This window comes from Ovis canadensis, chromosome 25, assembly GCF_042477335.2.
Source record: "Ovis canadensis isolate MfBH-ARS-UI-01 breed Bighorn chromosome 25, ARS-UI_OviCan_v2, whole genome shotgun sequence".
NCBI lineage: Eukaryota > Metazoa > Chordata > Mammalia > Artiodactyla > Bovidae > Ovis > Ovis canadensis.
In genome coordinates this window covers 60207520-60232137 of record NC_091269.1, presented here as the reverse complement: position 1 = coordinate 60232137, position 24618 = coordinate 60207520, and the positions used below count along the sequence as shown (strand labels likewise).

The 24618-nt window shown below is 49.3% G+C and overlaps 1 protein-coding gene and 1 long non-coding RNA gene across 11 annotated transcripts in view; one reads left to right on the top strand and one right to left on the bottom strand.

The window, feature by feature from the left end:
- Positions 1–24618, top strand: part of ARHGAP22 (Rho GTPase activating protein 22) — a 181490-nt gene that overhangs the window by 41040 nt on the left and 115832 nt on the right. For all 10 annotated transcript variants that reach the window (XM_069572442.1, XM_069572439.1, XM_069572450.1 and 7 more), the window contains one exon: positions 10465–10664. In XM_069572442.1, the coding sequence (XP_069428543.1) occupies positions 10465–10664 (200 nt within the window). The remainder of the gene's footprint in view (positions 1–10464; positions 10665–24618) is intronic.
- Positions 21060–23669, bottom strand: LOC138430313 (uncharacterized). Its single transcript, XR_011253100.1, has 2 exons — positions 23533–23669; positions 21060–21652 (listed from the first exon to the last, which is right to left on the bottom strand). It is a non-coding gene; the product is annotated as an uncharacterized lncRNA (long non-coding RNA).

Here is a 24618-nt window from a genome sequence, read left to right as displayed (position 1 = left end):
TACATGGAAAGTAGATGCAAACAACTGTTAGAATATTTAAGGTTGAATTATTGATATGTAGTTGAATACTAAGCAAATTAAAAGGCAAGGCAATTATGAACTCCAGGGAAAACAAAAAATGGTTCATGAAACATTATAGTATACTGCATAGCTTAACTGGGAGTAGCAATTACATAGTACTAACAATGCAAATTCTTCACATTGATCAAACTAAAAATACACTGTAACTGCGCTAGGAGGATGGAGTGGGTGCTCACATGTGATGGGGTGGGAGAGTGAAATAAATGAAATCCCCATCTTCCATAGTTAGAGTCAATAGGTAGTATTTAAAATGGAAAAAATATCAAGAAATTATTTGGCACAAAAACAGACCATAAATCAATGGAGCAAAATAGAGAACCCAGAAATAAACCCATGCATGTGTGGTCAATCAATTCACAACAAAGGAGCCAGCAATATACAATGGGCAGTATATGAGACAGACAGTCTCTTCAATAAATGGTGTTGGGCAAACTGGACCGTCACAAGCAAAAGAATGAAACTGGACCCTTAGCTCTCACCATACACAAAAGCCAGCTCAAAAGTCTTGAACATGAAAACTTGAAACCATAAAACTCCTAGAAGGAAACGTATGGGGCCATCTCTTTGCCATCCGTGGTGACATCATTTTTCAGATTAGACACAAAGAGCAAAGGGGGCAAAAGCAAAACAAACAAAGGGGGCTGCATCAAACTAAAAGCTTTGTTAGAAAAGGCAAAAACCCATAACATGGAAAAGAAACCTACAGAATAGGAGAAAATACCTGCAAATCACAGATCCAGTAGGGGGCTAATATCCAAAACATACAAAGAACTCCTGCAACTCAATAGCAAAAAAAAAAAAAAACCAGACTGAAACATGGGAAGAAGAACTGAATAGACATTTTTGCAAAGAATATATACCAATGGGCGAGGGGTACATGAAAAGATGCCCACAGCACTAATCATCAGGGAAATGCAGATAAAAAGCCACGTTGAAATGTCACCTCACAACTGTTAGAATGGCTATTATCCAAAGATAAGAGGTGACGATATTGGCAAGAATGTGAAGAAAAGGGAGCTGTGGTATACTGAATGTAAATTGGTGCAGTCACTACGGAAAACAGTACAGTGGTTCCTCAAAAAATTAAAAATAGAGCCACCATATGACCCAGCAATTCTATTTCTGGGTTTGTATCTAAAAGAAATGAATATAGGATCTCAAGAGATATCTGCATTCCCTTGTGGCAGGATTTCCTTCTCTTTCCTCCTGCCTCTCCTCGCAGATACCAGCTGATGGGAAAACTGAGTTCTCCCCATGGAAGATGCCCAGAGCATATAACCAGCGCTCTTAGACACTTAGGGTCTAAGGCACTATAGATGCTGGGCTCCAGGAGCTCCAGGCAGCACTTCTGTCCCCGCAGAACTGAAGACTTGGCCGTGAACTTCATGTTTGCAGGTGGGAATAAATGATTTATTTGCAAGACAGGCCTGAGCAGGATTAGACCTAGGCTGGGAGGGCTGCCTTCAGCTCCCCTCAACCAAGACAGCCAGGGACCTGCCCTGACTGCTGAAATCATCAACAGCCTCAATGATTACTTAACCAAGGGTGGAGAGCATATTGATCTAAGCTAATGGCCCATAGGCAGGCAGAAATGAAATTTATAATCAATACTAAATTACATCAACTCCACGGATCTCCAGCTCCTGGTGAATGGCTTGCTAATCTGAACAGAAGCCGGGGCAGCAAACCTAGGGTAGCTGCTCCCAGACAAGGTCTGATAGAGGGGACAGGCCTCCCAAGGGCTCAGCCTGCAGCAACGAGACAGTCCTAACCCCCATTCATCCAGTCAGTGCGTCTCTGCAGCACACTTTCAAAGTGTCATTTACTTCTTCCTCACCACAGCTTAGGAAGTGGATAGGATTTGTATTTTGTTCCCATTTTATCTGGAAATTTGGGACTCTGAGTGCCTAAAGAGCCTCCAAATGCTGTGCCCCTTCCACGACCTCAGTTAGCCTCTCTCCTCCCACTGCCAAACCAGGAAAAGTAGGAAAAGGACATTCTGCTTCCTGCTTCTACTTGCTGCTACTCTGATAACAGGAATGGCCCTTTAACCATGCCCTTTAACCTCTCATCATGTGGGAACAGGCCATGGGCGGTAGAAATTCCTCTGGCAGGTTTCTCCAGGCCAAGATCGTCTCTAAAGGCACAAAGTCTCTTGGATTTGATCTTGCCCATCTTCTTTGAACCTGAAGATTCCTGTTTCATGTCCATTCATGCTTTCAGCAAGCATTCAGTGGGACATTCTGTGCTACATTCTTAGGATCAGGCATGAGGAGGGTGCCCTCTCTGGCCATTCAGTTCAGTTCAGTTCAGTCGCTCAGTCGTGTCTGACTCTTTGCGACCCCATGAATCGCAGCACACCAGGCCTCCCTGTCCATCACCATCTCCCGGAGTTCACTCAGACTCACGCCCATCGAGTCAGTGATGCCATCCAGCCATCTCATCCTCTGTCGTCCCCTTCTCCTCCTGCCCCCAATCCCTCCCAGCATCAGGGTCTTTTCCAATGAGTCAACTCTTTGCATGAGGTGGCCAAAGTACTGGAGCTTCAGCTTTAGCATCATTCCTTCCAAAGAAATCCCAGGGCTGATCTCCTTCAGAATGGACTGGTTGGATCTCCTTGCAGTCCAAGGGACTCGCAAGAGTCTTCTCCAACACCACAGTTCAAAAGCATCAATTCTTTGGCGCTCAGCCTTCTTCACAGTCCAACTCTCACATCCATACGTGACCACTGGAAAAACCATAGCCTTGACTAGACGGACCTTAGTCGGCAAAGTAATGTCTCTGGTTTTCAATATGCTATCTAGGTTGGTCACCAAGGAGTTAAGTGTCTTTTAATTTCATGGCTGCAGTCACCATCTGCAGTGATTTGGTAGCCCCAAAAATAAAGTGTGACACTGTTTCCACTGTTTCCCCATCTATTTCCCATGAAGTGATGGGACCGGATACCATGATCTTCATTTTCTGAAAGTTGAGCTTTAAGCCAACTTTTTCATTCTCCTCTTTCACTTTCATCAAGAGGCTTTTTAGTTCCTCTTCACTTTCTGCCATAAGGGTGGTGTCATCTGCATATCTGAGGTTATTGATATTTCTCCCAGCAATCTTGATTCCAGCTTGTGTTTCTTCCAGCCCAGCATTTCTCATGATGTACTCTGCCTGTAAGTTAAATAAGTAGGGTGACAATATACAGCCTTGATGTACTCCTTTTCCTATTTGGAACCAGTCTGTTGTTCCATGTCCTGTTCTAACTGTTGCTTCCTGACCTGCATACAGATTTCTCAAGAGACAGGTCAGGTGGTCTGGTATTCCCATCTCTTTCAGAATTTTCCACAGTTTATTGTGATCCACACAGTCAAAGGCTTTGGCATAGTCAATAAAGCAGAAACAGATGTTTTTCTGGAACTCTCATGCTTTTTTGATGATCCAGCGGATGTTGGCAATTTGATCTCTGGTGCCTCTGCCTTTTCTAAAACCAGCTTGAACATCTGGAAGTTCACGGTTCACATATTGCTAAAGCCTGGCTTGGAGAATTTTGAGCATTACTTTACTAGCATGTGAGATGAGTGCAATTGTGCGGTAGTTTGAGCATTCTTTGGCATTGCCTTTCTTTGGGATTGGAATGAAAACTGACTTTTTCTAGTCCTGTGGCCACTGCTGAGTTTTCCAAATTTGCTGGCATATTGAATGCAGCACTTTCACAGCATCATCTTTCAGGATTTGAAATAGCTCAGCTGGAATTCCATCACCCCCGCTAGCTTTGTTCGTAGTGATAGAAGCTTACAAATCAAAACAGCATAGAGAGGCACTTGTCTGGCCATGGGTGTGTGCCCTCTATGGGGGTGGCATAATGGATGGCAGGCAAGACCCTGCTTTGGGGACCTATGAGATGAGTCCTTCCACAGTGGGAAACAGGTGCACTGATGCTTCAAGGGTGTCAGGGCTCATCAGGCTGGCAAGCAACAGAGGTACAGGGATCTGGCACAAAGTGGCCTTTGTGGGGACCAGTCAATGACCTGGAAAGAGCAGAGCGTGTGCTGTGAGTGGGAAGTGAAGCTGAAGACCTGGATGCTCACTGACTCACAGAGGTCTTCTCATCTTCCCAACTGCTTGCCCACGTTGTGACAGCTAAACAGCCTCTTTAAAGGAGATGCAGGAAGAGGGACCCTGCCATGGGGTGATGGTTGGAGATCCAGTCTGTGGATGGAGGTTAGAGGAGATCCATAAGGCTTGTCTTTCTCAAGGATTGATGAAAGGATGTTTCATTAGTGTTAGTGGGAAGAGGTTAGGGCTTGGTCTGTTCTAAGGCAGGAACTTGGTCCGTGAGAGTCAATGTTAAAAGCTTGGCAGCCAGACTTCCTGGGTTTAACCCCATGCCCTCTCATCCTGCACGTCTTCCTGCTCCCTCTGCTGAGCACATCCTTGTATCCCACAGCCTTCCATAGTGTAGGGGAGAAAACACTTGCTTCCCTGGCGGCTCAGAGGTTAAAGTGTCTGCCTGGAATGCGGGAGACCTGGGTTCGATCCCTGGGTCTGGAAGATCCCCTGGAGAAGGAAATGGCAACCCACTCCAGTACTCTTGCCTGGAGAATCCCATGGAGGGAGGAGCCTGGTGGGCTACAGTCCATGGGGTCACAAAGAGTCGGACACGACTGAGCAACAAAACTACTAACTACTACTACCCTCAAGCTATGTACCTGAGGCCTGCTAATTAAAATGATGAAAGATTAACAGCAGAAAAAGCGTATAAATTTTATTGATTGTTTGAAGTGTGTGAGGGGCTGCTTCATAGAAAAGGGGCAGCTAAACCCAGGGGCATACACTGTGGGAAGGTGACTGGGAAAAGCACGGCAGGTAAGGGTGGTTTAGAGAGGTTCATTAGGCAGACTGAAGTCACCTCTGCACGATAAGAATCTCATTCTCCTCTTCCTGGTATGGGAGTGGCAAGGCACCTTTATTCAGTACGGGAAAGTACGCGCTGCTTCTAAGCAGAAAGGGAGAGGGGAAGGAGCCCGCCCGTGCGCTCTTTCTCAGTTGCCTTCAGCTCAAAACAGTCAATATGCCAAAGTAGCATATTTTGGGGTGGCGATCCCCTCTAACGGCTCACTCTGTTCTTTCATCCAGCCGCAGTCCCACCTCTGGCCTCCCAGCCTGACTTCCATGCCTCTGCCTTAACCCTCTCATCTCCTGTTATACTTGCTGAGACGACAGGCGCTTGTATCTGGGCGCCTCTGTTCCCCCTTCACTTTTGCCAGGGCAGGTATGTGCCTTTTACCTCCACACCTCAGTGGCTCACCCACGGTGGACACCCAGGAGGCCCCACAAGCTCCACGGATGGAGAGATGAAGACCAAGCCCAGCTAAACCTGTGGGCGCCCACTGTATGGCAGTGAGGGTCAAGCATTTGGGGGGCCACCTGCCTCCTGCCCCCCTCACTGAAGACCAGCACCAGCTGAATCGAGAACCAGAGCCAGGAAGGGCCAATGAAAGTGACTGTTAAAAGTGCGACCTTCTATGCTGATGCTTTTAAAGCATCAAAGTCGTCGTTATTGGAAAAATAATCCAAACTTTCTAGAACCTCCTCACAGTTATATTAGAATTAACACTTCTTACTTTGGGGGGCTAGTTTTCCTTCTTGTTCTTCACCTTCCAGGCCTCAAAGTGAGACCCATTAAGGGGGCCTTGCTGGTTCTCTAGACCCCTCAGGTGGGGAGCTTAGCAAAGAACAGATGACCAGGTGGAGCCCAGAAAGAAGCTAAGTAACAGGTTAAAAAAAAAAAAAAAGGTAGAGAGCACTCAGGAACCATCCTGTAATAAATCATCGGAGGCTCTCAGGACAGCTGGGAACCTCGCGAGGCCCCCTTGCCCTCGATGGCAAATTGCATTACCTTTATGAAACCGTCTCGGCTGCCCCCCTCCGGAGCGCCCCTTCCATTACGTCACCTCCCCCTGCTCCATCAATCTTCCGGCCTCGATACTCACCCTTTAAACCAGTTCAGCTCTGAGAGCTGTCTTGCTGTTTGCACAGCCCGGCTTTAAAATCCCATTAACTTTTATAAATCAGCCGTGTTTTAGTTCAAGTTCAGCCTCTCCTCCACGCTCTCGGGGCTGCAGATGAAAACCAGGGCACTGATGCCCTGGCAGCTGCTGAGGCCAGTGTGCCACAGCCTCGGCAGAAGGCCCCAGAGCAGCAAGGGGCGCCTGCTGTGCTGCTCATCAAGAGGCCCCGGGCTGAGCGTCGTCGTCTGCAGTCATTTCTTGAAGAGGTGTTCCCAAGGGCCACCAGTGAGGGGCAGGGGAGCAGCGCCAGGGAGGGGAGGCCAAACTGGGCTGCAAAGCCCAGGGAAGGGGGCATCAGCCTGAGCCCCTGCGGAACTTTGAATTGTGCCTCTTATGCCTCCCAGAAGTTTCAAACTAGAAACAAGACTGCAGGGGCTTTCAAGCTCCCACACCCAGGAGCCTTCCGCCAGGGGCTGGGGAGTGAGGGCGGGGGAGTAAATTCCCGGGCACTTCCGGTTCTCCCCGTGCCTGCTCAGAATGGCCCCAATATCCCAAGGACCGTCTCCAAAACAGGCCAGCAGCCCTGAAAAATCACCCAGGGAAAGCTGTTGGAAATAAGGGGGCATAAAAACAGGAAGAAGGAATCAAGGGAACTTGAGCAGAGCTCTGACGTGATCCGCTGGGTCAGGCGTCTTCCGTGTGTTCTCAGCCATTTCCAAGATGCAGCTGTTGCCAGGTACTCTTGTGGCAACACTGGGGGAGTGAGTGACTCACACGCTCTCTGAGCCTCTCTCTTATGTGAAATGGGATGGAGCACAAAGGCTGGAGTAGCAGGCCCACTGGAGGGGCTCACCTACAGAGGGTCCCTCTGACCTGATCCCATGCAAGGTCCGCAGATGAGCCAGGATCACCTTTCCACGAAGGATCATCTGTTCAGCCTGGAAATTCCGAGTAGGCAGAGGCTAGGCATCTGTTTGTGCTTTGGGGATTCAGCTCCCTCTCAAGAGCTCTGTCTTTTAAAGGTTTTATTTTAATTTTTGTAAGCAATGCAGACATTCTTTCCTGCATAAAACTACAGAACTACGGTTCCAGCCTCTCCTCCACGACCATAGTCACTGCTACAGGTGTGACATGCTCCCTCTGTATAAATGCGTGTGCCCACTGAGTATGCCTTGTGATGTCTTTTGTTTAAAGGGTTGTGTTTTTCTTCCATTTTTACAGTCTTATACTTTGTGTATTGTTCTGTGATTGGCCCTCTGCTGCTGCTATACTAGAATTTAAGCAAAAAGTAAAGCAGGAAAGGGGAGATGGAAGGGTTGGGGATACATGTTAAGAGTGGCCAGGAAGTCCTCATTGAGAAAATGGCATTTGCGTGAAGAACCAAGGGGCTGAGAGGAAGCCCTGCAGGACCAGGGACAGCAGGTGCATGGCTGGACAGGTTGCACAGGTGATCGTGAACCATCCCTGTGAGATGTCCCTCAGATGGTTCAACAGGTGGTCCTGGAGTCCCAGAGAAGGACCCAGGCAGAAATAAAGACCTGGACTCATGACAGAATGGGGGGCCTCGGGGGCAACCCGGGCAGTAGCAGGACTTTCAGGGAGAAGAGACGAACTGAAGTCAGAGCAGGTTGGGCAGGTGGCAGGAGGGTGTGCCGGGCAGTCGGCTCTGCAGAGCAAGGGGAAGAGCTTCAGAAAGAAGGTGATCAGTGGGGACTAAGCACCAAGGGTCCTGGAGGCTGAGAGTCAGAACCAGACTGTTGGATCTGGTCAGAGCAGTTTCAGGAGAGGACAGACTCTCCAAATGCAGAGGTTGGCAGGGACTGCGGGGCGAAGGAGGAGAGGCTGGAACTGTGGTCCGCCCTCTCAAGAGACGCTTGTCAGTGAGACTAGGTGACAGCGTCAGCCCAGCATGCATGCTGGTCTGAGCCAAGAGGCAGCAAATGCCACACCCGCTCCTTCCAGATCGGAGCCCCCTTCTCCTCAGGTGGGTCCCAGTACTGCTCATCCCTCAAGGCTTAGCCCGGGTGCCCCCTCTGCAGGCGGCTCTGCTGATGTCTACAGCGGAAAGGTGCCCCTTCAGCTAAGTCTCTGCAGCCTGGGCCTGTCCACGTGGTTTGCAGCTCTTTCATCTCCATGTGGTGGTCCCTTGTGCCGGATTTCCCCTGCCAGCCTGGGGGCTCTGGGGGAACGCAAGCAACTCGGGGTTCTGCGCCTTACCTGGAGGAGTTCTGCAGACTTGGAAGGCATGGATGAATGAGTCAGTGAATGAATGATTGTGCTTGTGAGCTCAAGAGCCAGACCCTGAGGCAGGCAGAAAGCACCCTCCTCCTCCTCCTCCTCAGGTCATGAACCTGCTCCTGGGCCAGAAGTTCCCCTTGTTTCTGGAACCTTAGAATGTCAGAGCTGTTTGACTTGAAATCTCAGCTTAAATGTTTACAGAACTGAATGGCTTGATTCAAGGAAGTGCTGAAGACAGGAACAGTGCTTATTAATAAATCATAACAGCAATTATTTTCCTTTCAAGCTGCTCTGTGGGCCTTCTAAGTTGCATCTGTGTGATTGAGTGGCTGGAGGGCACCCCAGGCCGGCTTGGCAGCTTAAGTAGCATCTGTGGCAAGCGCCTCCCTGGTGAGCTGAGGGGAGCAGCGCTGGCCTCTCCTCTCCTCCACGAGAGCCCTGCTTCTGCCAAGTAAATTTGAATCTGTAAATCAACTATACTTCAATTTTTAAAAAAGAGAGTAAGCCAAAGTAGCTCATGATGTTTGACAACCATGTCTGACATCCATTACCTGCCTGGCCTGGTGATGAGAGCCACGTGCAGAACTTGATGAGACACCATGTCCTTCCCTCCCTTTCCCTTCAGTCTAGAGGGTCAGCAAGGCAACCACACAGATCATTACCAGCCATGGAGCTCATGTCCTGGTGGGGGAGGGAAGGGCTGTCTAGAAGAGACCAGAAGGAAGGCCCTGTGGAGTTGGATCTTGAGGATCACCATTCCCAGGTGGCTCAATAGGTGAAGAGTTTGCCTGCCAACGCAGGAGTTACAGGAGACACAGGTTTGATCCTTGTGTCAGGACAATCCCCTGGAAGAAGAAATGGCAGCCCGTTCCAGTTTTCTTGCCTGGAAACTTCCATGCACAGAGGAGCCTGGCAGGCTACAGTCCATGGGGTCACAAAGAGTTGGACACAACTGAGCCCAGCACAGCAGTAGCATGCAGCCAAAGCCAGAGGCTGAGTAGGCAAGGGATGCAAGAAAGGCCTGGGTTAGTGTCCAGCATGGACAGAGGTCGGCTAGGCTTAGGGAGCTGCAGTCACTGGCATAATGAGAGAGCTTAGACAGATACACACACAGAGGATCACAGGCACGGTGCAGTAGGTGTGGGCTGTGCGGACCATGCATTCCAATCCCAAGTCAGGATCTATGGTCTAAAGATTACAAGTGGGATTACATTTGGACTCAGAGTTGTTCCTCCAAAGTCCAGGTTGGCCTTCCTAGTGAGCCCTGCAGCAATATCCTTGCTACTCGCCAGAGAGAGAGAGAAGAGGAGCTCTGCCTGAGACAAGAGTCAGGGAGGTATGGGAGGGGCAAGAACTCAGTCACTGTGGAAGGCAGTACCAACTCTGGCAGAGTGCTGCCCAGTGGTATGTGCAGGGCAGAAGAGGCTCTGAGGTAGGAGGGCAGCCCCTTTGTCCTGCCAGGGAGCCATCAACCAGTCACAGCAGGCAAGTGCAGCTGAGGTCCTGCTGGCCAGGCCCAGCCACCAAGAGGGTCTCAGGGAAGCAGCGAGGGAGTTTGCATGGTGGGGTGGGGGCTTCTGGGCAGTGGTGATGCCTCCAGAGCGGGGGTGCCATGCAGAGTCCAGGGAGGGAGGCTGCCGGGGCCAGCTCCCTTGGGGCCTGATGACAGGAACCCTGCTAGAAGGTGAGCTCCAGCGGGGCCCAGATGGTTAGGCTTCTTATCTCAGCGCTTGTTTCTCAATCCCTATAACAGCGACTGGCACACAGTAGATACTGTATAAATATTCGTTGCTGAATTGACGAGTGAGTCATTGAACACATGGAAAGATGGATGGATAGATGGATGGATGGATGGATGGATGGATGAGCAAGCCTGGGGAAATGGGGAATCTGGGGTCCCACAGACACAGCAGAAACTAACCAGGAAGCAGGCTGTGGGCTCCCCAAGGTGGATGACCTTCGGCTACAGTGTTAAGGGGCTCCAGCCCTCGCCCCTTTCAACCTGAGGAGGGGGCAGGCCAAGCACGGTCACGCCCTGCTGGCTGAAGCTCCCATGACGGTGGCTACCAGGAGGCTGGGACGCCAGAGCGGGGCAAGGACTGGCCGAGGCCCGCCATCCTTTGTGTTCACTGTGTGTGTGCTTGACTTGCAGCCCGCTCCAAAAGCCTGGTGATGGGGGAGCAGAGCCGGAGCCCTGGGCGGCCGCCCTGCCCCCGCAGGCTGGGCCCCGTGCTGAAGGCGGGCTGGCTGAAGAAGCAGAGAAGCATCATGAAGGGCTGGCAGCAGCGCTGGTTCGTGCTGCGTGGGGATCAGCTCTTCTACTACAAGGACAAAGATGAGACCAAGCCCCAGGTGAGAAGCACGCTTCCTGTGTCCAGTGGGCATCCTGGGGGGCTCCAGGGGGCATGGCTAACTGTCTCCAGGAGAGGGGAGCAGGCAGAGAGAGACCCTCCCATCAGCACCTCCACCCTTCAGGCACCAAGCCTGTGACTCCGCTCAGCGTGACATTTCACTGGGATTTCCAAAGTGAGATTTATCCTCAGCTCTCACATTCCTGGGATCACACCTGGTTTTACTGCGACACATCAATAGCTTCAGTCTTTGAAATGTTTCCTTCTAATGTTGGTAGAGAGCATCCCCGCATGGCTTAAAAAGAAAACAACCACCCAAAGGGTAGTCCAGTGGTTAAAACTCTGTGCTTCCAAAGCAGGGGCCAAGGGATCAATCCCTGGTCTGGGAACTAAGAACCCCACAAGTCCTGTGGCATGGCCAGGAAAAGAAAAATCCTTCTTCATGTCCTTGTCAACCTGTCAGTGCTTCCATGGAGGACACACAGACCCCACTTCTTCCACTGTGCAGGGAAACAGGCGCCCAGGCGAATCTAACGTCACGCTGGAGTCTGGCTCACTGTGAAACACCTGTGTCAAGGCCTCTGCCCCTCTGATGGCTTCTGTTTTCACCAGCGCCTTAAGCTCCCGCCTTGGTGCTTACCACGTCTGCCTTCCCACCCCGTCGCACTAAGTTCAGTCACTCGGAGCAGCCACTGGCCTGAGCCATCCTGGCGTGTCCTGCTCTCGGCCGCGCCATGCAGACGTCGTAACCAAGTGCTCTGCACGGTGCTGACCAAGTGGCTGGGCTTGTGGCGCTCAGGCAAGTCACCCTCGTATGGATCCACACAGAGAAAGAGAGTCTGGGAGCTGCCCTTGTTCCTCTTGAGGAAAATGGGGGAGAACTTGAAGGACTTCTCCCAAAGAAAGGCTGCACCTAGTCATTGATCCAAAGTGGAAAGTCAAGCGAGATCACCTTTTTGGGGGTCAGGGATCACAGCATTTTGGGAGGTGGGGAAGGGGCTCAGTGATGGGCAAGACGGGGGGAAGTGCCTGGGCATAGTGCAGGGTCGCGTTGACATCACAGCGAGAAAATGACCCTCTTTTCTCGGAAAAGGACTCCTCTTCCAGATTTTCTGAGTGTGAAGAAGGAATCGTCATGTCTTGAACACTTCTCCAGTACTTGGGATCCTCCCTTAAAAACTTGGGGCTCTGAGAGTAGACATGGATATGGAGAGAGGGGAGGAGAGGGTGAGGTGTATGGAGAGAGTAACATGGAAACTTACATTACCATATGGAAAAGAGATAGCCAATGGGAATTTGCTATGTGGCTCAGGAAACTCAAACGGCGCTCTGAACCAACCCGGAGGGATGGGATGGGGAGGGGGATGGGAGGGAGGTTCAAAGGGAAGGGATATATGTATACCTATGGCTGATTCATGTTGAGGTTGGACAGAAAACAACGAAATTCTATAAAGCAATTATCCTTCAATTAAAAAAAATAATAAATTAAAGAAAAAAAATAGGGCTCTGAGGGTGGGAAGAACAGCCCTCATCTCAGGACCTCAGTGACAGTAGTCACCAGCTGCAAGTTAGTCACTTTCTGCCTTCACTGTATTTACTCCAGTGGTTAACTCCTGTTTATGGAAAGTCATACTGATTTCCGTTCGTGAGAGTCCTTGCATGTTTTCCTTTCTAAACTGTATCTAAGTTAAAAACAAAAAGCCTTGTGCAGCAATGTGAGTGTACTTAATGCTACTAAACTATATGCTTAAAAGTTGTAAAAATGGTAAATTATATGTTATGTGCATATACGTGCACACACGCAAATAAATGAGACTTATTTAAGGAAAACTTTCAAATCATTAACAGTAGAGATGAGAGGTAGGGATGACAAAATTCATGAAGGTGGATCTAAGCTAAAGCCAGGGAACTCTGATCTTGTTCAGCCTCCCAGGCTTTATAAGGAAGGAAGGAGAGGTGGAAAGGATCAAACAGGAGCTTTGAATTTGATCTGAATTAGGTCAGGCATGCTAGCTGAATAACTTGAAACAAGTCACTTACTTTTTTTGTTTGTTTCATTTTATCATTACTAAAATAGAGACATTATTACCTACCTCACAGAGATACACCAAGGATTAGATTGTACGACATACGCACAACTGAACACAGATCTTAGCACATGGGATACTTAACTCTGAGCACCCCTATATACCCTCAGCCCTGCCTTTGCCTTGCTCTCTGCCTCCCCAGCTCTGCCACTCAGCCCAGATCGGGAACCACACCTCTGGCTTGCCCACCATTTTCCTTCTCGTCTCTGCTTTTGTGGTGAAGACCAGCCTCCTTTAACAGCATCTCGACTCTCCCGGCTGTTCTGTTAGTGACACGTGCTTCTGATGATGCTGGCCACAAGTTGCCGGGGCCCCTAGCATGTCAGAGCCCTGCCTGTGGTCCCCACCGTCATCCCCGTCCTGGCTCAGCCCACAGCACCATCTCCTGGGAGAAATGCACCATGATTCTGGGTGGGCTCTGGACTAAAGTGACACGCTGAGGTCACCCAGGCTTTCCCACATATTCCTCACCATGAGCCTGAGGTGGCCCTTGCCCATCACTGCAGCTCCATAATGAACCTCCACCCCCCAGCTTTCCCAACCTGGGCAGTCTTCTCCCTCACCTGTCACCTTTTCCAGAAGTCAGTGGCTTCTGGTGGAAACAGTGAATAGAATGGAAGCACTGGCATCCCAGTCGCCAGCCTGGACACAGAAGGAGCCCTGGGGTGCCACCCAAACTAAGCCAGGGCAGCTGTCACCAGGGAGCCATTGGGTCCCCGAAGGGTGCCAGCATCTCCCAGCCGATGCCAGGGTGATGCCCACGGCTCCTCTTTTGGACTCTCCGGGGTCTCAGTGACCCTGCCAGTCCCTCATGGGGGATTATTCTTTTCCAGAATCTCCCCTCCCCAACAAAGCCTGACTTTTCTAGCAGCCCCATTGCTCAGGTCCCCAATCTCAAGGAGACTCTTGGTCAAATTTGACTCACTTAGCTTTATAGTATGATCTCAAACCTGCATGCCTTCTGGCCAAACAGCCCACAGATTTCCTTTTAATTGCATGAACTACATGTAATGGACTAATTTTCAATATCTGGTTCCTGGAAAATGGGCCCTGCTCCCTGTCTACAGTGACAGGAGTGCCCAGGAGTGAGCTCCCTCCTAACAGATGGCCTGTGGTCTGTCCAGCAGATATAATTGTGGAGAGGGGGGATGTCCAGCTGCCCTTGATGCTGCACATGCGCGTGATAAGGATCACTCCCAGCCCCCATTCTTGTTATCTCTCCAGAGCCCTATCCCTTCCACTCTGCCCTTCTCACTGGCAGGAAGGTCAGCAGAGAACACAGAGCGCAGAGATGGGGAAAATTCAAGACGGCCGAAGAACTGGCTCAGATGGGAACTCAGATGGAAAAAGTAGGCTAAGGTGCTTTAAAGCTGAGCCTGAAAGTGTGGCCCTGTCCCTCCAGCTTCCCCAAACACTTTTCCGTAACAGTTTCCAGCAGACAGACCCTGCAGTTTTACTCACAGAAGATTCCAGGTCTTTTCCTGTTAAATGGGTTTAGCGCCTGCGAAATGTTTCTTGCACCATGAAAACTCCCGCCACTTTCTTTACTGATCAGCCCAGTCCATTTCCACTGTTTGAAGATTCCCTTAAATTTAGTTATCCCCCTTCTTCACTGTGGGCTTCTTGGCTTCCACTAGAGATGGAATAGAATAGAAATGGAAAGTATAACTTAGGAAACATAAGGTGGAAAAAATGTAGCGATGTTAAATGCAGTCAGTTCAACAAATGGGCAGAGAATGGAGGGAGCCAGGAAACAAGAGCAAAAGGTAAATAGAAAACAGAAAGTAAATAAATAAGATTGCAAGGAATAGGAACAGCTATTTCAGTTGTCATAATAAATATGAATAGGTCAGACTCATCCGTCTCTTAAAAGACAGAAAGTAGATGTCTGGCTTAAAAAAGAGAGAAAGTAATAAAATAATAAACACAAAGATTGCAAAACAAAACCATGAGGGGAAAAGGCATGCCGGCAAAAAGAAAGCAGATTTAGGAACATCAGAATCAAGTAGAATTCAAGGTGATAGGGAAAAAAGGAACAAGGAGAAATATTTCATTGTAGCATAAATTAAAACCTACTTAGAAAATAGATCCGCTGTGAACTTTCATGCTGTTAATGACATAGCTTTGGAGGATACATAAACAAAGAAAAGAATTCTCATTGTTCTCCATTTTTTAAAAAAAATGAAATTATAGAGACTTACAATAGTGCAAAAGGGAAAAAAAAAGACAGAAATTAAGAACAAAGTGGCAGTGAGTGAGGGCACGTGTGCAAGAGAGAGGAATCTGCACACACACTTTGTAGCACTCACGTTAATAGAAAATCAAAGCCTGAGTCCAAGCTTCTAGTCAAGGAAGACAGACTTTAGAACCCCAGAGTTCCAGCATAGAGCACTAAAGGCTCGTGAAAGTGTGGACGCACCTGGATGGAGACGGCAGGGGAGGGACGGCCGCTAGTGGATGCTAGACAACAGCTGGGCAGGAGGCGGCTGATTCAGCAGACCCTGGTGCGCTCAATTCCAAGCCAGCACTACAGAGAGCACAAAACTGCATCCGGTTTGCAATGTCTGGTTGTTGGGGGGGGAGGGGGTGGGCCCTTCACCCCTCATCAAAGACTCAGAACACTGGCAGGACCAATTAGCTCTGAAAATGAGGGCAAAAGAAGAGCTCCATACAGGACTTGTTGAAAGTCACTTTAAAAAGCAGTTAGCAGATCTCCTGAACCATCTGGTGCAAAGCCGTGACTGCCCTCTTCACTGGGGTATAACTGGGAAGGACACTGAGGATGCCGGCCTTATCGTTGAGGTGGGGGAAGGTACCAGTCTGCAGCAGGAGGCTTAGATGGAGGTGGACATGCAGACCAGTGCTTAGCTCTTCCAGTCTTCATCCCACACTTGGCTCTCAGATCCCAGCAGTCAGGAATAGCCTCAGGAAGGAAATGAACAATTTTCACTGGAAAATCTGATAGGCCAAGAAGAAAAACACAAAGCGTATTGATAGTAGGGGCCCCCATGACACAGCCCAGGCAGATCTCTCTCTCTCTCTCTCTCTCTCTCTCTCTGTCTGTCTGTCTTTCTCCCTTTGGGCCTGCCATGTAAACATCCCCTGCCTTCCCCTCATATAACTTCCAATCAGTTGCTTAGAGAACTCTAGCTAGTAGGCGTGAAGAGCTTTGGGTCACTAGACACTTAAAGGAAGTGTCACATATGAAGGCTGGACAGAAACACCAGAAAGGAACAAAGTTTAAAAAGCAGCTTGGATGCAATGAAAGCTGTGCAAGGGGGAGAAAGCTTGTGCGTAAAACCATCCGACGTCCTCAGAGAGAGGCTGTGAAATGGACAGCCAGAGCACCAACCAGCTCCCAGAACTGAGAAATGAAACGCCAGAAGCAAAAACTCAGACGGAAGCTTGGATGGAAAACGTGGCGTAATCTCTCAGAAAGCAGAACAGAGAGGAGAGGAAGGATGACTCAGCACCCGAGAAGGAGTTCTAGAAACGAAGAAAGAAGGAGCCCTTAGAAAAACTATTCCATTAAGTTAGATTTCCCAGAACGGGAGTGTAAACAGTGGGTGCTGACTGATGAAACCAAAGGTACTGTGGGGGCTCAGGGAGGCACATTGTGGGGGAGTAGGGCTGAGAGGGGAGTTAAATAAAGCAAAATTTCAAACTTCCGTGCTGGGAATTCCATAGATAATGCCTAAAAAAATTTTTTACACCGAAGTCATTTATTGATTTCTTTCTCTTTTTTTTTGGCTGCCCTGCAGCAACCTGCAACCCCTGCAGTCCAAGCAGGGTATTGTAATCACTGGTCTGCCAGGGAGCTCCCCAGTCCCCAAATTTTAAATGAATACATAGTAATATAAGCCTACATTTCGAAATAAACATAAGAAAAGAAAAAAACTCAACCAAAAGAGCTGAAATTGGTGACTAAGATTTGGGCAATGGTAGAAAAGGAAGACATTGCTGCCTTATAATAAGCCTGGCAGAGCTACTTGATTCTCTAAAACTATTATGAGATAGAACTTTCACTTAAAAAAAATAAGGGAAATAAAGCTAAAATAATTTTGGAATTTTCAGACTGTGACTACTACAAATCAAAGCTGTAGGGCAAGGCTTTGGGGAGAATGGGGTGATGATCAAAAAACTCGAGATTTATTTGTATTACAGTTGGCGCTTCATATCCGTGAGTTCCACAGCCACAAACTTAGCTAGGAGTAAAACTAGTCAGGAAAAAAATTTTCCAGAAGTTTCCAAAAAGCAGTGCTTGAATTTGCTGTACACCTGGAACTGTTTACACAGCATTGACATTGTACTAGAGATGCTTTAAAAAATATCTATGGGAGGATATGCATGAGTTCTTGTGTCTCCAGTATTGGCAGGAGGATTCTTTACCACTGGCGCCAACTGGGAAGCCCCTATATACAAATACTACACATTTTATATAAGGGACTTGAGAATCCAAGGATTTGGATGACTCCATAGGAGACACAGCAGTATAGGAACCTTCCCCACCAGTACCGAGGGGTGGTTGCATTTTAATTTCTCACAGGGAGACTGTATTTATTTAAGTCCATATTTTAAGTTAAACAAGAAAAGACAAATGAAAAGCAGAAGAGGAATGCAGCAGGGACAGCCCCAGACAGCTCTCTTCAGATAACAAGAAAGGGGAGCAGCCTAGAGGTCAGACGACGGGCGCCCCCTTCCAGACAGAGCCGCCAAGCCCAGCCCGCCCCTGCAGAGCTGGCCCGGCACATTGAAGGTACTTAAAAATGTTTTAAAATGAACTTGGCGGGGAGGGGGGCGTGAGTCTGGCAGCTCACACCCGGGGAGGAGCCCCGGGCCTCTGAAGCAGAAGTGTGGCGCTCACTGTGTCGGCAGGAACCCAGACTGTGCACGTGGCACCAGAAACTGCGTGTGGAGGGCTGGGGTGCCACGCTCAGAGGCTGGATCCGTGTGCTGCTAGCACTGCGGGACTGGGAGCTTTGGGGGCTCAGACTTAGGTTCCGGAGCTCCAAGAGGAAAGTCATCTACAGCGGCCCAGGCAGGGGTTGGGAGGGCGCCAGGCTGGAGGCAGAAGAACCATCAGCTGGGGCTGGTGTCCTCGAAAACTCGCAGGTGTTGGATTAAGGGGCTGAGGCACCATGGAAGCAGCAGAAGACAGACTGTGAGAGGGGACGCCTGCATCCCGGGCGGTAGAGCCTCAAACCTACGCCGGGGGCGGATGCAGCTGCAGGTTCCAGCAGAGGCAATTTGAACATCACTTTGAGAGCAGGCTGAGCTCTGTTTGTTTTGTTTTCCAGGAGCATAAGTAATGGGAGGCTCAGCAGTGGGAGAGAAGATTGATTTAAAGTTTGATTTAATTTAGAGTAAAAGCTTGGAATTGGGAGGAAGAGAGACAAGATGGATGGGAAAGCAGATCCACTTCTAGGAGCGGACGTTAATACTAGGCGATCAGAAACCTGCAGCCTTTAAAAGAGAGAACAAGGGAGGAAAGACGCCATCTGACCCCAGAGCTTGAAGGTCATGGCGAGTGCTCCAGCAGGCCCCAGTCACCCCTTTCCCCCAGGCTTTGTTTACCAGCTTGCACGTCAAAGACAAAAACAGCGTTGTCGTGAGCTGGCTCCTTGGGTCCTGGCCCCTGAGAAAGGTGCCTGTGTTGTTTCCATGTTCCCTATGAGGGAACTGGGGACTGGCATCAGGCTGAGGTTAGTGGGTGTGTTACCATAGCGCCTGAAGTCTGCTTAATGTCTGCCCTCAGGACCGCACAGCTTTGGCTAGTAAGACTCTGCCCTTATCTCAGCTCAGTGCGGGGGCAAGGTTAAGATCCCATCAGGCTGGTCTGAGCCATTCTGTGCTCACAGCAAGTCACAAAGCAAGCCATGTGTCAGACGCTGCTTCACAGCTAGACCTTGTAAGGTCAACTCAGCTGGAGTTGACTCAGTAAAGCTCACTGAGCCTCCTTCATCGGTTGTAAACTGTTACTCAAACCAGCCTAGAGGTCATTATTGTTGTTGTTATCGTTGTCGCCACTGTTGACGTTACTACTGGTATTTTCTAAAATTTCTCAGCTTCACGTCTTCTCCATTCTAGGCTGTAAACCTCATTCACCTGGGACCTCTATCTATCTTTGTGTTTGTTGCTCGGTTGCTAAGTTGTGTCCAGTTCTTTGTGGAAGAGTTGGAAGGAAGGACAGGCCCCCTGTCCTTCAGTATCTCCCTGAGTTTGCTCAAACTCATGTCCATTGAGTCAGTGATGCCACCCAACCATCTCATCTTCCGTCACCTCCTTCTCCTCTTGTCTACTTACTGCTTATCTTTTCCCACCACCCAGCATGTTGCCTGACCCATAACTGATTCAGTAATATTTGATGCTTACGTGAATGAATGATTGAAGAAATGAATAGATTGACTGAGTGAGTGAACACTCTGATCCAGCCTTGTATTAGATCCTTGGTGGGAAGATATTTCATTGTTTTTGTAAAGTGCTCAATAGCTGGCAAGAAACTTATTTTTACCGCCTTCACGTATTAGACCGTAAGCTCATCACGGTCAGAGTTTTGTTTGGTTGGTTTTCCCGGTGTCCTCAGTGTCTAGAATGGTGCCTGACTCCTAGTAGATGCTCAATAAAATACTTTTTTAAATAATTTCATACTTTTTTACTCTAAATTAAATAACATGCATAATTTCCATTGAGCCTCACAGCAACCCTACAAGGGCAGGTACAATCCATTTCCATTGTGCAGGTGGAGAAAGTGATGCTCGGAAGGGTGAAATGGAGGCTTTCATACCATGGAAAGAAAACAGTATTTGGAATCAGAGAACCTGGGTTCAAACCCCGTTTATACCACCTCCGACTTGTAGATTTGTACAGATCACTGTAGCCTTCTTGCTGCCACATTTGGTGTGATATTCTGGGGCTTCCCTGAGGGTTGGACAGATGGCAGCTGGCAGCTGTAGTAATGTCAGTGCTGCCTAAACACTCGGAGACAAGATTCCTGTAATCCTTGGAATGGTATCTCAGATAGAAGTCCTCCAAAGAGGCTTCTAAAATGAAATGTGAAAACAGGTGACAGATCCTGGAAGCCTGGACCACCTGAATCCGTTGAGGCTCCCTGAGAGCAGCCCTGCATTACCTTTTCCAACTAGGAGTCCAGAGCAGTGGGCATCAGGACCATCATGGACACCCCAGTGTCTGGACGTTAGCGAGTTATTGAATCCTGCTTGACAGAGAATGACAGATTTCTAGGTTGTGGCTTACTAGCTAGTAACCAGAGAAGTTATTGCCCTCTCTGAGCCTCAGTTTTCTCTTTGTGAGGTGAGCATACCCACACCTACCTTATAGGGCTGCTATGAAAGTAGAATTATGCCCTAGTGGTGACCTCACCTGGGTCGAACTGTCCTCACTGAAGGTTTAGCAATCACCCAGCTCAGTCAAGCAAGAGAAGTCCAGTGGTATGCAGCATGGCCCTGATCTTTGCCCTGCCTTACTTCGTGGTTTAAATCTGAATAAAAGCTAACCCTTACATGCGTATGAGCCCAGCGAGAAACCAAGTCTCCTTCCTCTCCTCTGCACCTGAGCTGCCCTAGAGATTACTTGACCAATAGAATGAGGCAGAAGAGATGCCACGCAAGTTCTAGGTTCAGTCCTTGAGATACCCAGAGCTTCTGCTTCTGCTCTGGGAAGCCCTGCCACGCTGAGAGGGTGCTTGAGTGGACCACACAGTTATGAGGAGACAGACCTCGTGGCCCCAGGTGAGACATCCTTGGACCTTCTAGCCCACTCCAATCAACAGCAGTCAGGATGCTCAGGAAACTGAACTTCTACCCGTATGAGAGACAACCTTGATAAATCATTTAGAGAAATCTTGGGAAAGGTACTAGATCAGGCCCCGTGTCCTTATGCAAACAAGACTACATTTATTCTGTGAGCCTCCAAAAGCCATAGTCAGGACAAACAGAATTGCACAGGGGCTACCATGCCCCCCAAATATGAAGGGTACTTTGCTCCAGTCCCTGATGCTGAATTACCTCCCTACCTGCCCCACAGATCTCGCCACAGCAGATTCCAGATGATGCAGCTGTGCTCAGAAGGAACCTGCATGTGTGTGAGGAAAGGACAAGGCCCACTCGCCGCCTCAGGGGAGCTCAGTAGCTATTGTACAGATGTCCTCCACAGGGCGATAGAAATAACCACGAGCTAGTTGCATACTGGTATTAATGTTGCCATTAGCGCTGCAGAAGAAAACTTAAACAAATGCCCTTGGGGGTAATTTCAAATGCTGCTTTGGTGAAGAATTAAGCACCAGAGTCTTATTTTTTCTTTAAAAAAAAAATTCATTTATTTAGGTTCCAATGTCAGAAGGCATGGCTTCTCTTTAAGGGATACTTTATGTTTTTTGTAGCTATTTGAGAAATGTAACTCTGCTCCACTAACAGATCAAAATGAAAATTCTTGCCGAATAGTTATTTAAAAATCAAACAAATGTATTCAGTAAATTTAGAACTGACTACAGCAGCCAAGTTGTTTTTGAACAATTTTTAAGCTATTTCATTAAAGTACTTTTTTTTTCTGCATCTGACGTGTCAAGAAAAACATAACCACCCCCAAATATGTGTTCAAGCTTATCTCATACCAACAGCAGAGGTTCTGAAAGCGACTGCTGGAGTGTCAATGACAGTACCTCAGGAGTACCTACAACTCATCATTATACGGTGAGACTTTGCCACTGCTGTGGGGAAGGAGAACCCAGCCGTCAAGAAGCCTGGCGACTTGCTCAGGAGTATGAAATCGCAGCTGCCAAGTGTCTCGGTCGCCTCTGAATTATTCCGCACTCAGGCTGTCCCTGCCTGCAGAATGGATCTCCAGCTTCTCAAAATGACTTCCGTGTTTCCTCCAGTGTGTCTGCCTGTTGGTGGAAATATAATAAGCTTCTCTCAGGGTCTGCTAATTTTAAGTCAGCATGGATATTCGTTTACAGTATTTAAATGCCTTCCACTTAAAATAGATCAATCCTTTGGCTTTCAATTGAACCCAGTTAATTTACAGTAATAGCTGGAAGACTGGTAAATGACTCATTTTGTCAATTACGAGGCAAAAAAAACTGAATCAAATACCATTGAGGCAGCATGGAAAACATATCTTATTCATTGTTTAGATGAACATAACTTACTTGTTGTATTTGGAACATTCTAGCTCCTTCATACATTAGTTGAAGACTGAATTACAGTTTGTCAGCAAAATGGAGCTGATTAGGGGTGTTGCTGGGATTTTGCTGCCTTGCCTTGTCTACTGAGGACGGTGGGTAGGTTTCCTGAATGAATCTTTCACAGAGGACTCGGATGGGAGTGTGCCTTCCTTGGCAGAAAGCAGCATGTGCTCTCGGCAGCAGTCTGCTCAGCAAGACAGGCTGGCAGGGATCAGTGCAAAGGAATCTATCCCATGTTTCTCAGGCTAACCTGCTCTCAAATAAACAGCACAGCAGCCCCTCTGCCAGATGACCACAGACCCCAGAGCATAGCAATAGTTGCAGGGCCTGGAGAGCAGTAAGATAGAACCAAACTACGTCCAGTCAAGAGGGGGTCCCTCCCATCCAAGGCAAGCACCCAGACCTGGCGTGTCCCGACAGTAGGTGTTCTGAGCAGAAACCAGCTTCCCAGGGAGTGAGCTCCAAGGCCCAGGCCAACCTGAATGGCAGGGGGAGCCTCTAAGGCAGCCTCCTCATCATGGGCAGAGAAGGCTGGAAGCTGTATTGCCCCGGAAACGTGGCAGGGGCGGCACGTGGAGGAGCAGCTCTGTCGTCAGTACTGCAGATCCTGGCTGTGGGGCAGCCACGCCCCCCGGTCTCCTCACCATGTGGGCAGGGGCCAGGCAGTGCTGCTTATCAAGGGCTCCCAGTTCTGAGGCACAGGCTTCTCCAAACCTGCCCCGTGGGCTCTGAAGGCCAAGGGCAGAGTTAGCACCTAGGTGCAGCAGAAGTTGAAACCAACATCTGCCCGAGTCTTGGGTCAGAGAATACATTGGAAAGAAGTGGCTGACCAGTGAAGTCTCGTTCCCTGCTAGAAAGCTCTGAGCTCGAGCCCTCTGATGGCTGTTTCCCTTCTAAATGCATCCGCTCTTGATTGCAGTGACCAGTGCAGCCATCACAAGGACACCAGAGGAAACAGGGGTAGTTCTCCCTAAACTTCACCTCGCACACAAGGTATTTTAAGGAGGCAAAGAGACCTCCCATTTGGTCCATTGAGCCCAGGGGAAACGGGGGTATTTTCACACTCCCAGGACCTCCACTGCTCAATGGGGATCCTTTACAGGCTGGGCATTCAGCCAGGGACAGTGGAGCCGTCGCCCTTTTTGGATAGTGACCTGTATCCTCACTGGGTTTCGCATGCTCCAGTCCGAAGGATCAGGGAGAAAGGGGCCTCTCCAGCTGCTGTAGTTGGAGGCCAGAACCCAGACCTTCTGCCATGTCCTGCTCAGCACTTTGACCACAGAGCTAGGCAGATGCCATCTTCCCATGCCCCCCAGTGCTGTGTAATAAGTAGATGGATCTGCCCTCTCATTGCTTTTCATCCCCAACATTCAATTAGAGGAGCAAGAGGATAATTATTATTAGTTAAGTGGCTCTGCAGAGAAATACAGTGTCTCAATGTACTATGATATTAAAAATTTTATTGTGCCAAGTGAGCGGTTTGGGGCAAAATTACCTAAAATGTGTTTGCTCAGTATATCTAATCAGTTAAACAGGGCTAAATCCTGAACTCCCAGCACCTAAATGCAATAATAGTTTACCTCTTGCTGCGGCAAGTCTGCTGTGGACCAGACGGCAGCCTCATCCATCTCTGTGGCCTCCGAGGTTGAAGCAGGGAGGGAGGGAAGAGAGAAGGCTGGAAGTCACATGCAGTTTGTAAAGGACCAGGCCTGGAAGTGGATGATGTCACTTCCGCCCAGTCCCGATTGGCCAGAGCCCTGTCACCGCCAGAGGGTTTAGGAAGCACCTGTGTAAGCATGCTGGCGCTCATCACAAGCATTCATTCCCCTGCGTCTCTAGAAAGCTACTCGTCACCCAGCATTGGGCCTGCCACAGTGATGCAGAGGGGCCAGCATACTAAACCTAGTGAGCGCTGGCTTCATACAGACACCTTGCAACGTAGGGTCGAATGACAAGGGCCTGGGGGGTGATTGTGTTGGGACCTCTCGACTGGGTGGGGCCCGAGGTGTCACAGTGCTGGAATGATGGGCACAGCCTCAATCCCACAGCCTCTGGAGTGAGATGGGACTGATTGGAGAAATGTCCCCAGGTGTCCCTCAGGGACAGTCAGGGTTTCATTATTTGGGGCAGAACCTAGATCAGGGTCCTGGAGTGATGCAGAACTAACCACAGGGAAATCCAAGACCATCAAAGGAGGACCCACCCGCCCTGGAAAGGGCATTCTCTCCTGGGTTGGGAGAGGTTGTTGGCTCTGAGGCTGGAGGGTTGCTGAGGGCTTTGCCCAGACCCCAGGCCCTGGGCCCCAGGCTCACTCTTAATCCTAGCTAGACTTTTGTGGGCTCTGGTCCTGGGGTGGGCAGCCCTCCCAGTGAGGGCCTCGGGGCCTGTGATCATCTAGGGACGTGCAGGAAGCTGGTGCTGAGACCCCAAGCCCCTGCTTTCTGCAAAGCATAGCACAGTCCCTCCAACACTCTGCCCCAAGGGCACACGTCTCAGGCTGACAGATTCTCTCAGGAGACCAGGTGTGGCCCACGCACGATGGTGAAGCGGGGCAGGGGGTGCATGGAGCACCAAGAGCATCTGCAGTGCATGGGAGGCGGCGTCACTCTGGAATCTGTTGGAAGAAGCTTCAGGATGAGACCTGAGCCAAGAATGAGACCAGACGA